This window comes from Protopterus annectens, chromosome 2.part1, assembly GCF_019279795.1.
Source record: "Protopterus annectens isolate FY-2018-M chromosome 2.part1, PAN1.0, whole genome shotgun sequence".
Taxonomy (NCBI): domain Eukaryota; kingdom Metazoa; phylum Chordata; order Ceratodontiformes; family Protopteridae; genus Protopterus; species Protopterus annectens.
The window spans coordinates 1,392,135,972-1,392,148,919 of NC_056729.1; the positions used below are offsets into that span (position 1 = coordinate 1,392,135,972).

Sequence of the window (12,948 nt, forward strand, 5' to 3'; positions counted from 1 at the left end):
GGAGTCTGTAGGATACTGAGTACACAGTCAGGGTCTTTAAGACGATTTGTGTAGGACAGGGCATTCAAGCCCTGGATTCTTCTGGTGAGGAATCTTTCTGGTCGCTCTAACTGTTGCAAGTGGCTGGTTAGATACATGCCAAAGGAGTATTTTACTCAATGGTTGGTCTGATATGGCTGATTATAGTTTTACTATAATTTCCTTGGCTATGGATGCCATACCTATAAGTTAGGCGACATAGAAGAATTTTCTTACTATCTTTACTATATGTTGGTCTAAGGCTAGATTACTGTCTAAATTTGTTCCCAGATTCCTGACTGCCAGATCAACTCTTAGGGGTATTTTATTGATGGAGTAATTAAGTGATTAACTTGGGTGGACAATTTCCCAAAGGGAATTATAATACATTTCTTAGCACTGAGTTTTAAACCGTGGTTTAGGCACCAGTCATCTGCCTCTATTAGGCCCGCTTGCAAGAAGGTTTTATCATAGGGGAAGCTATGACAGCTCCCAATTTACAGTCATCTGCAAATGTGGTGAGCCAAAGGCCTTTGACATTAGCCTTGGCTTCCAAGAAGTAAATGCCAAATAGGAATGGGCCCAGTATGGACCCCTTGAGGTATTCTGCTGGTCACTGTTCTCTTGGTGGTGGTGGTCTCACCAATATTGACTTCTTGGGTCCTATCAGTGACCCAGCCAACAATCCAGTGAGTTATGTATGAATTTATGTCTAGTTTGGAGAGTTTGGCAACAATGCCTGAGTTGGGTATTGTATCAAATGCCTTGGCGAGGTCAAGGTATGCACTATATACTGTTTTACCCTCATCCATTTCCTTGGTGACCTTCTTGAAGAAATCAACCAGGTTACGTAGGTACGACCTTCCCTAAAGACAGCCAGACAGGGATGTGTCCAGTGTCTGTAGGTTGCCAATATCCTTGCTGATCATTTCAAATATAATTTGTTCCATGGTTTTGCATATTAGGCTTGTCAGACTGATGGGTCTATAGTTCCTTGAGTCGGTTGATAGTCTGCTCTTATGAAGAGGGATGACCATTGTGGTTTTCCATTAACTTGGTACATAACCTGTTTTAAGTCTGTAGTTGAAGAGCATTTCAGGTGGTCCTGACAGATTGTGTTTTAAACTATTCAGCAAGTAACCAGGGATATTGTCGGGGCCCAATAAGATAGTGTTTTTGGCCTTAGCAAGTGCTGTCAGAACCTGATCCCAGCTAATAGCAGTGAGGATTATGCTACTATGGATTTCACAGGGAGTAACGGGGGGGGGGGGGAGTGAGGGTGAAGTTTGAGCTGAATTTATCATCCAGTAGATTTGCTATGTCTCCCTGATCAGAAAAGGTGGTGCTGTTAAACACCAGTTCTGCACACTGCTGTGTGTTACCCTTAAGGTTCCAGACATAGCTCAAGAAGGCTTTGTGATTGTCCTTAGCCTAACAGGCTATCCTGACCTCATAGTAGGCCTTGTTAGACTTAATTAGACCTATTGCAGGTTTTGTTGGGATTTTTGAGTTGATTTTTATTTCAAAGGAGACAGCTTTGTCATGAGGACATGACACGGTGGTTGAGGGGGGGGGCTAGATCCAATATGTTTGATCATTTTGTTGCAGAGTGCACTATCTAGTCCAGAGTGCTTATGTTAATAAAGTCCAGGAAGTATTGTGAGCTAAAAATAAATGGAATTTGTGGGAATGATACATGTAGGATACTGTTCAACAAGAGGAGTGAAATTCAAGGGACTGTAGGAATTCAGCAATTTATGGAATACTGAAGAAAATTGCTAAAATGTACATGTAGATGAAAATAACAAAAGAAATGTTAGTATTTTTTTTATTACTGCTGCGGTGGTGGTGCTGTGGTAGCATTGTTGCCTCATAGCAAGACGTTGTCCCGTTTGATTCTCAGCTAGAGCGTCTTCTGTGTGGAGGCATACGTGAATGGGGCGTGCCTTCATTGAAGGTTGTGCATCAGGGCTGGTAACTCGGTATGTAAAAATTCACTACCAATCATTAGTGGACCGGAGTTCCGCTGTGGCGACCCCTATCCGGGAAAAGCCGAAAGACACAAAAACTGTATACGTATCTATATTACCTGTTAATGTCCTGTTTAATAAAGATGTTTATATACATACAATTGCATTGAAATGCCATAAAGAATAAATAAAACAGTAATCAGATTAGACACAAATATTTTAGTCTCTTCAGACTCAGTACTTCCACAGATTTTAAGGTGATCAGAGTTTTTGGATTAGGTATATTATTCACATCTCACATGCCAACCATTAGCACCAAAGAAGAGATCTTACATCCTCAGGCAATTTGCTTAATCCATTTCTTCCTGTCACCAAGGCCCTCAAAGTAGTCAGCTATTCCAACAATTCTGACTGTTGGAAGATGTGAACCATCTGAGTGTGAAGATCAAACCAAACTCTCAAAAATAAGTGAAAAACAGTAAAGCCTGAACAGTAGCCAAGTATAAGAAAGTCATCTATGCTACTAATGATGTCAAATACGATGCCTCAGTATAATTTACACAAACTATGGCAAAGTGAAGCACAACAAAGAGAATTATGAATGGGTCATAATCAGCTTGTTATGTGCTTGAGAAATGGATGTCAAGAACAGCAAAGCTGAACAGGTTAATCTTGACGTCAAAGTCAAGAACGTATAACAAGGTGGGTTATGGCTGGAGAAACCGAAACATAATTCTTTATAATGCATGAAATTTAATCTTCCCCAAGTGCTATAAAGTTGGAGAAAAAAAATGCAAGAGTGCTAAATGCTATACAGCTTTGAAAACTGTAACACACTTCCACTAGCGGTCTGTCACACAGACAGCGGCCACTTCAGAAGACAGATGAGAAGTTCAAGCAGCTTCAAAACCGGTGAAACACTTTGCTGAATGAAGTGTTTAACAGGTTTAAAGTTGTTGGTGCTTCCAGTAATTCTTCTGTAGTGGCTATTGACTGCTGTCGATGCTCTAGCATGAGACTAGAGCTTATCAGTGCTGAGATTATGTCAGACAGATACTTAACAAGCCTGTATTTTCTTTGATGTTAGAATATAATCAAAACATTTCTTACACTACAATGGTTTACTCATATATAGTAAATCCTGCTAGTCATTCTTCAAAAGTATCCATATTAGACAAATTGCTGCTGGCATAAAAGATACACAGGACACATACATAGTCCACATACAATGACACACAGATGGGAACCTGTCAGATTGACGAAACCACACTTCCCCGATGACCAGATCATCAAGACCACATCGTCGACAGAGGAGATCACAGACAATGGTAAGTAGTGGGGAACAGGATGTATTCCCATTTCCGCAATGTGGTGCAATCTCGGAGTTGGTATATTTAAGTAGGGGGGGCAGCCCCCCACATGAGGGGTGCAGGGGGGCTTGCCCCCCTGCTATACACGTTACTTTTTGTTTTTTAGTTGTATTGTGGAAACGGGAATATATTTTGTTCCGTAATACTTATACTTACCGTTGTCAGAGATGTGTGGTGTCGGGGATGTAGTTTCTGTGATTTGGTCATCGGGGAAGTGTGGTTTCGTGGATCTGATATATATCCACACAGCCGCACGTACACACACATTCATTCAGTGCACTCTTACAAGGTTAATGCTGTTTTCAAAACAAGACAGAATTGTTCTCTCTTAATCCAAACTGCTTAAGAACACACAAAGACTTCCATTCCAATGAGAAGTAATACAACTTGTGATTTGAATCAATGACTGAGAACACAATTCCATTCTGCTACATAAGTTATATCATTACTAAAATCAGTAGTTATAAATGTCATGCAAGTAATAAAATGTACAACTCTTGACATTTATACCACTAAAAGAGCCCTCTGTAATCGCTATTTAACTGTAGGCTTACGAATGAAGAACAGCAACCATCTTCCCTCTACGCAAAGGCAGGCCATCTATAGGTCCTGGTAACTGCAGACCCATAAGACTCACTCATCTCATATACAAAGTCATGGAAAGAATTATGCAAATGATCAATATTGACAAAGAAACCACCAGACACTGGACCCAAGCCAATTTGGTTTCATCAAGGCAGGTCATGCCTACTCATCCTGGTGGACTTCTTTTAGAAGGTCACCAAAGTAGTAAACAAGGGCAAAAAGTTCAAACTGCTGACCCTTACCTGGATAAGACATTTGACAAAATACTCCACTTGGGCATTGTTGACAAACTCAAGAAGTTAGGAATAAACCCTTATGTTACCCGGTGGATCACCAGCTGGCTCACAGACAGGATACAGGAAGTTTGAATTGAGGAGTTCACCTCTACAAAAAATGGCCAGTCACCAGCAGAGACACTCAGTAATCAGTCCTGGGACCACTCCTTTTTGGCATCTACTTCTCTGAAGTCAAGGCCAATGTCAAGGGCCTCTGGCTGATAAAATTTGCAGATGACTGCAAATTAGAGCAGTCACAGAATTCCCCACTGACACAAACTTTCTCCAAAAAGGGCTGACAAAGACAAATAACTGGTGTCAGAGTCATGGACTAAAACTAAATGCAAATAATGCATAATAATATCCTTCAGGAAGCCAGCTACCCATGGTGACTATTATATTAACAACACACCTGTAAGAATCAACCCAGTAGTCAGGGACTTGGGGACACATGTAGACAGTAATCTAGCCTTTGATCATCACTTGTTTGTGGTAGTGAGGAAATCAAATAATTCTATGTTGTGCAACTTATAAACAAATGTATGGCATCTAGGTCCAACGAGGTTATTATTTCACTGTATTTGGTAATCATCAGACCTATCACTGAGTACAATGCCCCCGTTGGTATGCACCTATCCAGGCACATCCAACAAATGGAGAGTCCACAGAGGTTCTCCACTAAACGAATAAAGGTTGTAAGTAACATATCCTGTGCAAATCACCTCAAAGCCCTATCCCTATATTCTGTCTTTTACAGGCTGTTGAGGAGAGATGTATACCTGGAATACAAAACATCATCGGACCCCATCTGATGGACCTCCTGCATGTCTGCAAAACAAACACCACTAGAATTACCCATTCTAAAGAATTAAACCTTGTCTTTGACATAAACAGGACCTTCTGAGGAGAGAGGTATGTATCCCAGAGACTACACTTTGTCTGAAACAGGTTCCCTATCTTTGTGAAGCACTGTTCCTCCCTAACCTAATTCAAGTGTAACTTGGACAACTGGATGGGGAACAGGTAATTCATCTCTGGTTTGGTACCTATGACCCAGTAATCAAGGATCTGGGAACATATGTAGACATAAATCTGGCCTTTGACCAACATGTGGTCAAGATAATAAGAAAATTATTCTGTGGTGCTGAACGTATAAGTAAGGGCGTGGCATCCAGGTCTAAGAAAGTCATAGTACACCTTATCCATCCCTTATCAAACCCATCATTGAGTATAATATCATCTTCTGCGTGTATCTGACCAAACATATGCAACAGCTGGAACGTCCATAAAGGTTCCTTACCAGGAGAATCCAAGGTATAAACACACTGTCCTATATGGGTCATCTTAAAGCCCTATCTCTATACTCTGTCTCCTGCAGGGTATCAAGGAATGATCTTTACCTGGCATACAAGGCATCCATGGATACAGCTATGATGGACCTTTTACACAGCCAGAAAATGAACAGCATCAGAACAACTAGATCCAAAGATTAAAATTTTGCTTGTGACATAAATAAGACATGTTGGCAAGACAGATAAGTGTCGCAGAGGATCCCCCTGCTCTGGAACAGGCTCCCCATCTATATGAAGAAGAGTCCATCCCTAACCCTATTTAAATGAAACTTTGACCAATGGATAGGAAATCAGAAATTCACTCCGCGTCTGGCCCCGATGTCATTGATAGACAGAGGCAGACAGTAACACCCAAACTAATATACCTCCCCCACATAACCTCTAGAATCTTTGTAACTAACATTCCCCCTCCTAATAAATGCCCATGATACATATGGGCACAACTGGTTTGGATTGCACAACTAAGCTTATAAAGGCCCTGGTGGTTGTTAGCCTAGTATATAGCTATGAACCTATCGACACAGACAGCCTGTTAATTATTAATTTCCCATTAACCTGCTAGTAAATGTTACATCTGCCAAGCCCCTGCTTATACTTACCAAGGTTGCCAGAACTTGTAAGAGGTCTGGGATGCATGGCTAAGCTTAGAAAGGCCTCAGTGATCATTTGCCTAGTAAATACCTATGAACTTTTCAAGAGAATATATAACTCTTGAAAATAACAAAAAGTGAAGCAATCAGCCAAGTACATGGAAAAGGTCTCTTTAGTAACAACCCTGCTTTCCTTTCATTTATTTTATTTTATTTAACATTTGTTAACCAAAAAAGTCCGACTATTAATACAAACTGGAAGGTTATTGTCATAAATTAGTACAAGCTGGTAGGTTATTGGCAAACAGATAGGATGAAGTCAAAGTAAAGCAAGACGTCCTCTATTAGCACATGGTTGTAGAATGGAGTTAGTCAGGATTGGCACAAGGACATAGTGTTAGACTTTTTTTCAACTGGGTTAGTGAGAGTTTTGAAGTAAGATCACTAGGCAGTGAATTCTAACTTTTGCCCACAGAGATGGCAAACAGAGTGTCACCAGCTAAGTTGTTAGTTTTGAATGGTCACACTAAGTGTCTGTCCGATGAGCGTAGTGCCTTGAGGTTACTGTATGAGGTGATAAGGTTTTTCAGTGCGGGTGTATTTGGTAGAGAACTTTATATGCAAGATTCTCTATGCAACCAATTTTCAGCAGAGGCCCAGGGAGAAACACTCCAGATGCATGTCTTTTAATGTGGGAGGAAACCGGAGCACTTTGAGGAAACCCACAGGAATGCAGGCAGGAAATGCAGACTCAGCACAGAAGGCACCCCAGCCAAGAATCAAACTGGTGAACCTCTTGCTGTGAGGAGACAATGCTACCTCTGCACCACTGCGCTGTCCGCAGTCTGTTTTTTATAAAAAAAGGTCCAACTGATCACACTGCCTAACAGAGTTGGTTCACCCATTATATCACCTCAGAGATCTATAAGCAGCCTAGTGAGTATAATTATTTCTGTTTGTTTTTTTGTTTGAGAAAGAAGACTTGCAGCTATATGCTGTGGTCAAGAGGGAATGTAGAGTCTACTTACAAACCACTAAAAGAGTGAGGTTCCTTAATGACACACTGTCCTAATGAAAAACTGTACACAGTTCATAGGTTCATAGGTTCATACTAGGCTATCTGCCCTAGGGCATTTATAAGCCTAGCCAGAGTGTGTTTGGCTTTCTCCACCTATTTTAAATTAATTTTGCTATGCTCTTTTTCGAGGTTAGTATACTGTGCCTCTGTCTAACAGTGACACAGAAGTGATACCCGGGGTAAACCTATGATCTCCCATCCACTCATCAAGATTCCACTTGAAGAGAGTCAATGAGGGACTCTGCCTAACCTGGACTGGGATTTTATTCCAGAGTGAAGGGAGCCTCTGGGTTATGAATCTGGCCCTCCAGCATGTCCTATTTATTTCAGTGCTGAGGTTCAAGTCTCTCGAGCACGTAGCTCGATGGGATTTGGATTTTCTGAGGTGCAGCATGTCCATTAATTCCGGGTTGGACATGGCTTTATACGTCAGGCATAGATCACCTCTGAGCAGGTGGTATGCCACTGAATAGAGCTGGAGTTTCCTTAACCAGGCAGCATATGGCATCTGTTTGAGCCCTTTGATCCTCTTGGTGAGGTACTTTTGGGGTCTTTCCAGTTGCTGCAGGTGTCTGGTAAGGTACATCCCAAAAGGGGCATTGTATTCAATTATGGGCCTGATGAGGGATGAGTAAAGAGGCACGATGACCTCCCCTGATCTAGATGTGAATCCCTTCATGATTAGGTGGGCTATATAAAATGTTTTTCTAACCACTTTGGCCACGTGGTTGTCAAATGAGAGATTGCTCTCAACTTGGGCCCCCAGGTCTCTAATTACTTCTTCTGTACTTAATGGATTACCACCTATGTGGCAATTTGTGGCCACTTTTTTTTGCCAAAGGGGGTGACTATACACTTTTTGGCGTTCAGCTTGAGGCCATGGCTCTGGCACCAGTTGTCTGTTTCTATGAGGCCCTTTTGGAGGATGCTTGTGTCAGCTGGAGAGTCGATTATGGTGCCCAGTTTGCAGTCATCTGCGAACTTGGTCAGCCACAGTCCTTCTGTGTTGGCCTGTACCTCCGAGAAATATATACCGAACAAGAGAGGTCCCAGGACTGAGCCTTGTGGGATGCCACTTGTAACTGGTTTGGAGTCTGACATGACTCCAGCAATTCTAACCATGTGCGTTCTGTCCTTGAGCCAGTTTGCAACCCATCTAGTGACATAGGGGTTTATATTTAAGCTGGTGAGCTTATCTATAATGCCCGAGTGGGGTATTGTATCGAAGGCTTTTGTGAGGTCCAGGTAGGCTATGTGGAACACCTTCCCCTCGTCAATGCCCTTGGTGACTGTTTCAAAGAAATCGACCAGGTTTAAGAGGCAGGATCTGCCCTTAACAAAGCCGAACTGGGTAGGATCCAGTGTCTGTAGGTCCCCAATATCTTTATTTATGAGGTCCATGATGATCCTTTCCATAGCTTTGCAGACCAAGCTAGTCAGGCTTATGGGGCGATAGTTTCCAGGATCCGTTGAGGCACCACCTTTGTGGAGAAGGACCACTGTTGCTGTATGCCACTCTTTGGGTACATATCCTGTAGTAAGGCTGAGATTGAACAGTAGTTTTATGTTTGGGTTTAGCTCTTCTTGGAGTTTATGTAGGACGCAGCCGCAGCCCAGGACACCGTCTGGTCCCACTGATGCTGTGTTTTTTGCTTTGGAGAGGGCGGCTCTTACCTGAGCATCTGAGATGTTGGGGGGGCAGCACTCTGCTGGGATAGATATTTGCCCTTTTGGTGGGGAGGTGGGGGGAGTTTGTGCTGAACCTGTCAGCTAGGATGTTGGCAATGTCTGTGGGTTGGGTGTATTTTTTGTCATTTTGGACTAATTCTGAGCATATCTGGGAATTCCCACCCAGGTTCCTAACATAACTAAAGAAAGCCTTGTGATTATCCTTAGTGTCCTGTGCAATTTTTCTCTCGAAGCTGACCTTAGACAATTTTATGAGTGCCCGTAGTTTTTTGCTAATAAGTTGCTAGTGTTTTAGGCATTAATGTTGTAAGTTAGGAATCCTCCTGGTTGAGGTAACTGCAACTAAGAATACATTTTTACAGATGATATCTCTAAGGTCTCATGTACTAACAGGACCAAGAGGAGGAGGAGGAGTGAATTTCTTAATTACAAGGTGAGTGCCAGTGGTCATTTTCTAGACTCAATGACTTTTAAAAATCTATGCTGTTTTTTTTACTTTTTCATGAGATTTTCTCTCCAGGATTCCACTGTAGAAGAGGTCTACCCCCGGCTATGCCTTCATGGATAATATAATATATAATATAATATAATATAATATAATATATAATATAATATAATATAATATAGCAATGATTTCCCTTTCAAATACTATTCTTGCTGCAAACTGAGATACTATAACTGGAGACACAGCCATACAGGTGGCATGAGAGACAAATGTATCTTAATGTAAAAATAGGCAAATCCAGAATTATAGAATAGTCGTCTATAACATGAGAGACTAAAACAGAAGTCAGGTCTACTCCACTGTTTTCATGGATATACTATTGTTATTCTTTAATAGCTTAATGTGGAGTAGCAATTTGTACAAAATTCTGATTTTTTTGGAGCTGATAGGTAGCATAACTGTATGATATCCCTAGCAGACATTTCAAAGATCTTTTTCATGAAAATATCAAATGGCTATTGAAACAGACTGCCGAATGAGACTAAACCTCAAACCACAAGCGAGTTCTTGAGAAAAAAATACATTGTCCTTAAAATAAATTGGGGAAATGTGTTCACTTTATCTGGGTATACATATTACCTTTGTCCCATTGTAAAAATCATCCATACAAGTTGCATTCATGAAGGTCTGGTGAAAGTGTATACTTGTATCTATGCCACCAGGAATGACCAGTTTTCCAGTTGCATCTATGACTTTGGCCCCTCCTGGGATCATAAGCTCTCGTCCAACCTGCTGAATTATTCCATTTTCAATGTAGATATCTGCTTCTTGGGTGAAGTCATCATTTACTACCCTTCCTCCTTTAATAAGAACACGAATAGTCGATGCATTGGCAGTCATCTTCCTGCATAACACAAAAATCGATACATGAAATTAAACTACATATCAAATTTAATGGGCCTCAAGCCAATTAAGAATGTGCAGTACAAACAAAATCTTAATAAATAAATAAATAAATAAATAAATAAATAAATAAAGTCTGATCCAGAGTTGTTGAGCTCCTGGAAACCTCACTTCCTACCCTAATAGCAGCTGTTTTTTTGCTGTTGTTTTTGTTGCTGTTGCTGTAGCTGTTGTTAGCAAGTTAAATCTGGAAACAAATCTCAGTCTCTCATAGCTGGACAGGGGCAGGCATATCAAGAATATCACCCATAGCTTCCTTCCTCTGAGTAGAGGGCTACAGTATGCCAGAGCCAGATGCCACATACAGGACAATTTAGGAAGCTGATAAGAGGTATCACCACCTGGCATATATAAGCATTTCTAGAAAAGGAGACCAAACTCAGTATACTGCTCAATAATTCTGCATTAGGATAAAAACTGAAGGCAACCCATAACAGAAGTAGAAAGGAGGTCCAGTCCCCTAAGACAATACATAAAGCAATGACAAGTTCCAAGAATGATAACAGGTTTAAGAGGAAATTTAATCCACAAATAAGAAAAATATATAATTTAAACATTGTTAATTCCATTATGTTATTGTACTTAGAACTGCAGTAACCAATAGTGTTGTTTTAATTAAAAACCCATTTACCCACCAACAGCTGTTTAAATGCTTCACAATTGTTTATTGTTTTATTTACTGGTTAACTGGGTAGATGAGATTTGAATACTGTCTGCAGCTTGCTCCCTGTCAGACGTGCAAGATCTGGTAATGTGATTCCTAACATTTTAAATCCCCAGCCCAAAAGCATAAAGGTTACGGTGCAGAATTACCAACTGGTAGACCTGGGTTCAAAACCTGGTTGGGGCACAACTGAGCAATAGCAGTATGTACAAGGAAGAAAGGTCTGGCAATATATTTCCATAATATGTCACGAGAACTCTTTGGGGCCTACCCATATAGTCGCTACAAGTAGATTTCAATTCACTGGCATTTAACTTACTTGGGGGGGAGGGGTTACAAATACAAGGTATAGGGTTTGATTCTGTCCTCTTGTTGTTAACTAGGCTTGTAATAATCTGAAGACTGATAGCCTAGTGTTTACCTATGAATCTATAAAGTATCATTTACACAACAAAGTTCTGATAACTTGTAGAGCTGCATATCTCACTCCCCTGCTAATTCTACATATCAACTCCAAGATCACTGTACCTTGAATACAGGGAAAACCAAGTTAATGCAGCCTCTGAGTTAGCATACACTTCCCCATTTCACATTTAAAGTTCCATATCTGAAAGGATCAGTATCGGTGGTTCAGCAGGTAGCCTGCAGGTTCTATTGCCACCCCTATATTGACTGACAGATAGCACAGAGGATTAAGAAGATAACCTGTTAATGAGCTACTTCCTCTGGTACAGGGTTTGATTTCCTCAGCCTACATTTTCCTACTGTGTAACCATAAGCAAGCCACATAACCAGCACAGCTTTAGGGTAATTAGGAAATTGAGCCGGATTCCTCAATGGTCTCCTGGACTGCATACCTAGTAACTACCTACGATTCTATGGACTTATGATCACAACTGTAGGCCTTGAACCCTGAATGGATACCCATATGCAGATGGAAGCTGAGTCAAATAGCATAATAATACACTTATGAATTAAAAACACATATTTACATTCCATTACTCAAGTAGTACCATTTGCAATATAATACATTACAGTTGATAGGTGTCCCCCCAAGAGCTCTTCTATAATCACAGTGGTCATGGCTACCATTTAAATCCATCAGCTTCTACTTCCGATCATTAAACACTAATCTCTGTTATCTTAATTATCTAAAAATCTCAGGAGATCAAGCTGTAATTCTGTAATACCAGTATAGTTACATTATTTTGCAATTTTATCTTTAATGCAGAGTCACAACAAAATGGATGCTAGATACTGGCCTTTAACCAATTTTCACTCTACGCAAGCATCTACAATTCCTTCAGCTAAATAAATCACCTCAGTAAAATATACCAAAGTACATTCTGCAAGACACAATGTAACATTCAAGCCAAGACAACCATTGCAACTTACAAAAATGGACTCTACAGTATGAAAACCAAATTACATGTGTGTATATACCTGCTTAGCACCAGTACCTTTTCTTTGTGGGTCTGGACACAAGACAGACTACATAAGATGTTTAATTTCACATTCATTATATTTAAAATTATTTCAGGTAGCAATCTGGAAAGACTTATTTATTCCATAACTTCATATTATATTGAAGGTCCTTAACTATGCAGTTGTGCTCCACTGCAACTCATATTTACTTCTCCATTAAATGATTTCCATCCACTTGGTAAGCCATATTCCTTCAATTCTAATTACAGTTTTCATGCACTCAACCTATTACCTTCATTTTCTATGTCAAGTCAGATGGCATGCATTCTCTTGTCTACCTGTGCTCTGCATTTGTTGTCCAAACCCATGCACACTAACACTATGTTCAACAACATAAGAAGTGAACGTATACCGAAATGGCCACACTTGCAAGTTGATGAAAGGCAGCTTTACAGAAATGTAACTTTCATGAATAAAGGACAGTCTAGAAGTATTTCACTTTGAGTTAAAATGTGATCTCAAAC

At 40.5% G+C, this 12,948-nt stretch overlaps 1 protein-coding gene across 3 annotated transcripts in view; it reads right to left on the reverse strand.

The window, feature by feature from the left end:
• Nucleotides 1-12,948, reverse strand: part of DPYSL5 (dihydropyrimidinase like 5) — a 1,161,038-nt gene that overhangs the window by 1,066,794 nt on the left and 81,296 nt on the right. For all 3 annotated transcript variants that reach the window (XM_044062869.1, XM_044062871.1, XM_044062870.1), the window contains exon 2: nucleotides 10,012-10,276. In XM_044062869.1, the coding sequence (XP_043918804.1) occupies nucleotides 10,012-10,272 (261 nt within the window). In that variant the 5' untranslated portion in view covers nucleotides 10,273-10,276. The remainder of the gene's footprint in view (nucleotides 1-10,011; nucleotides 10,277-12,948) is intronic.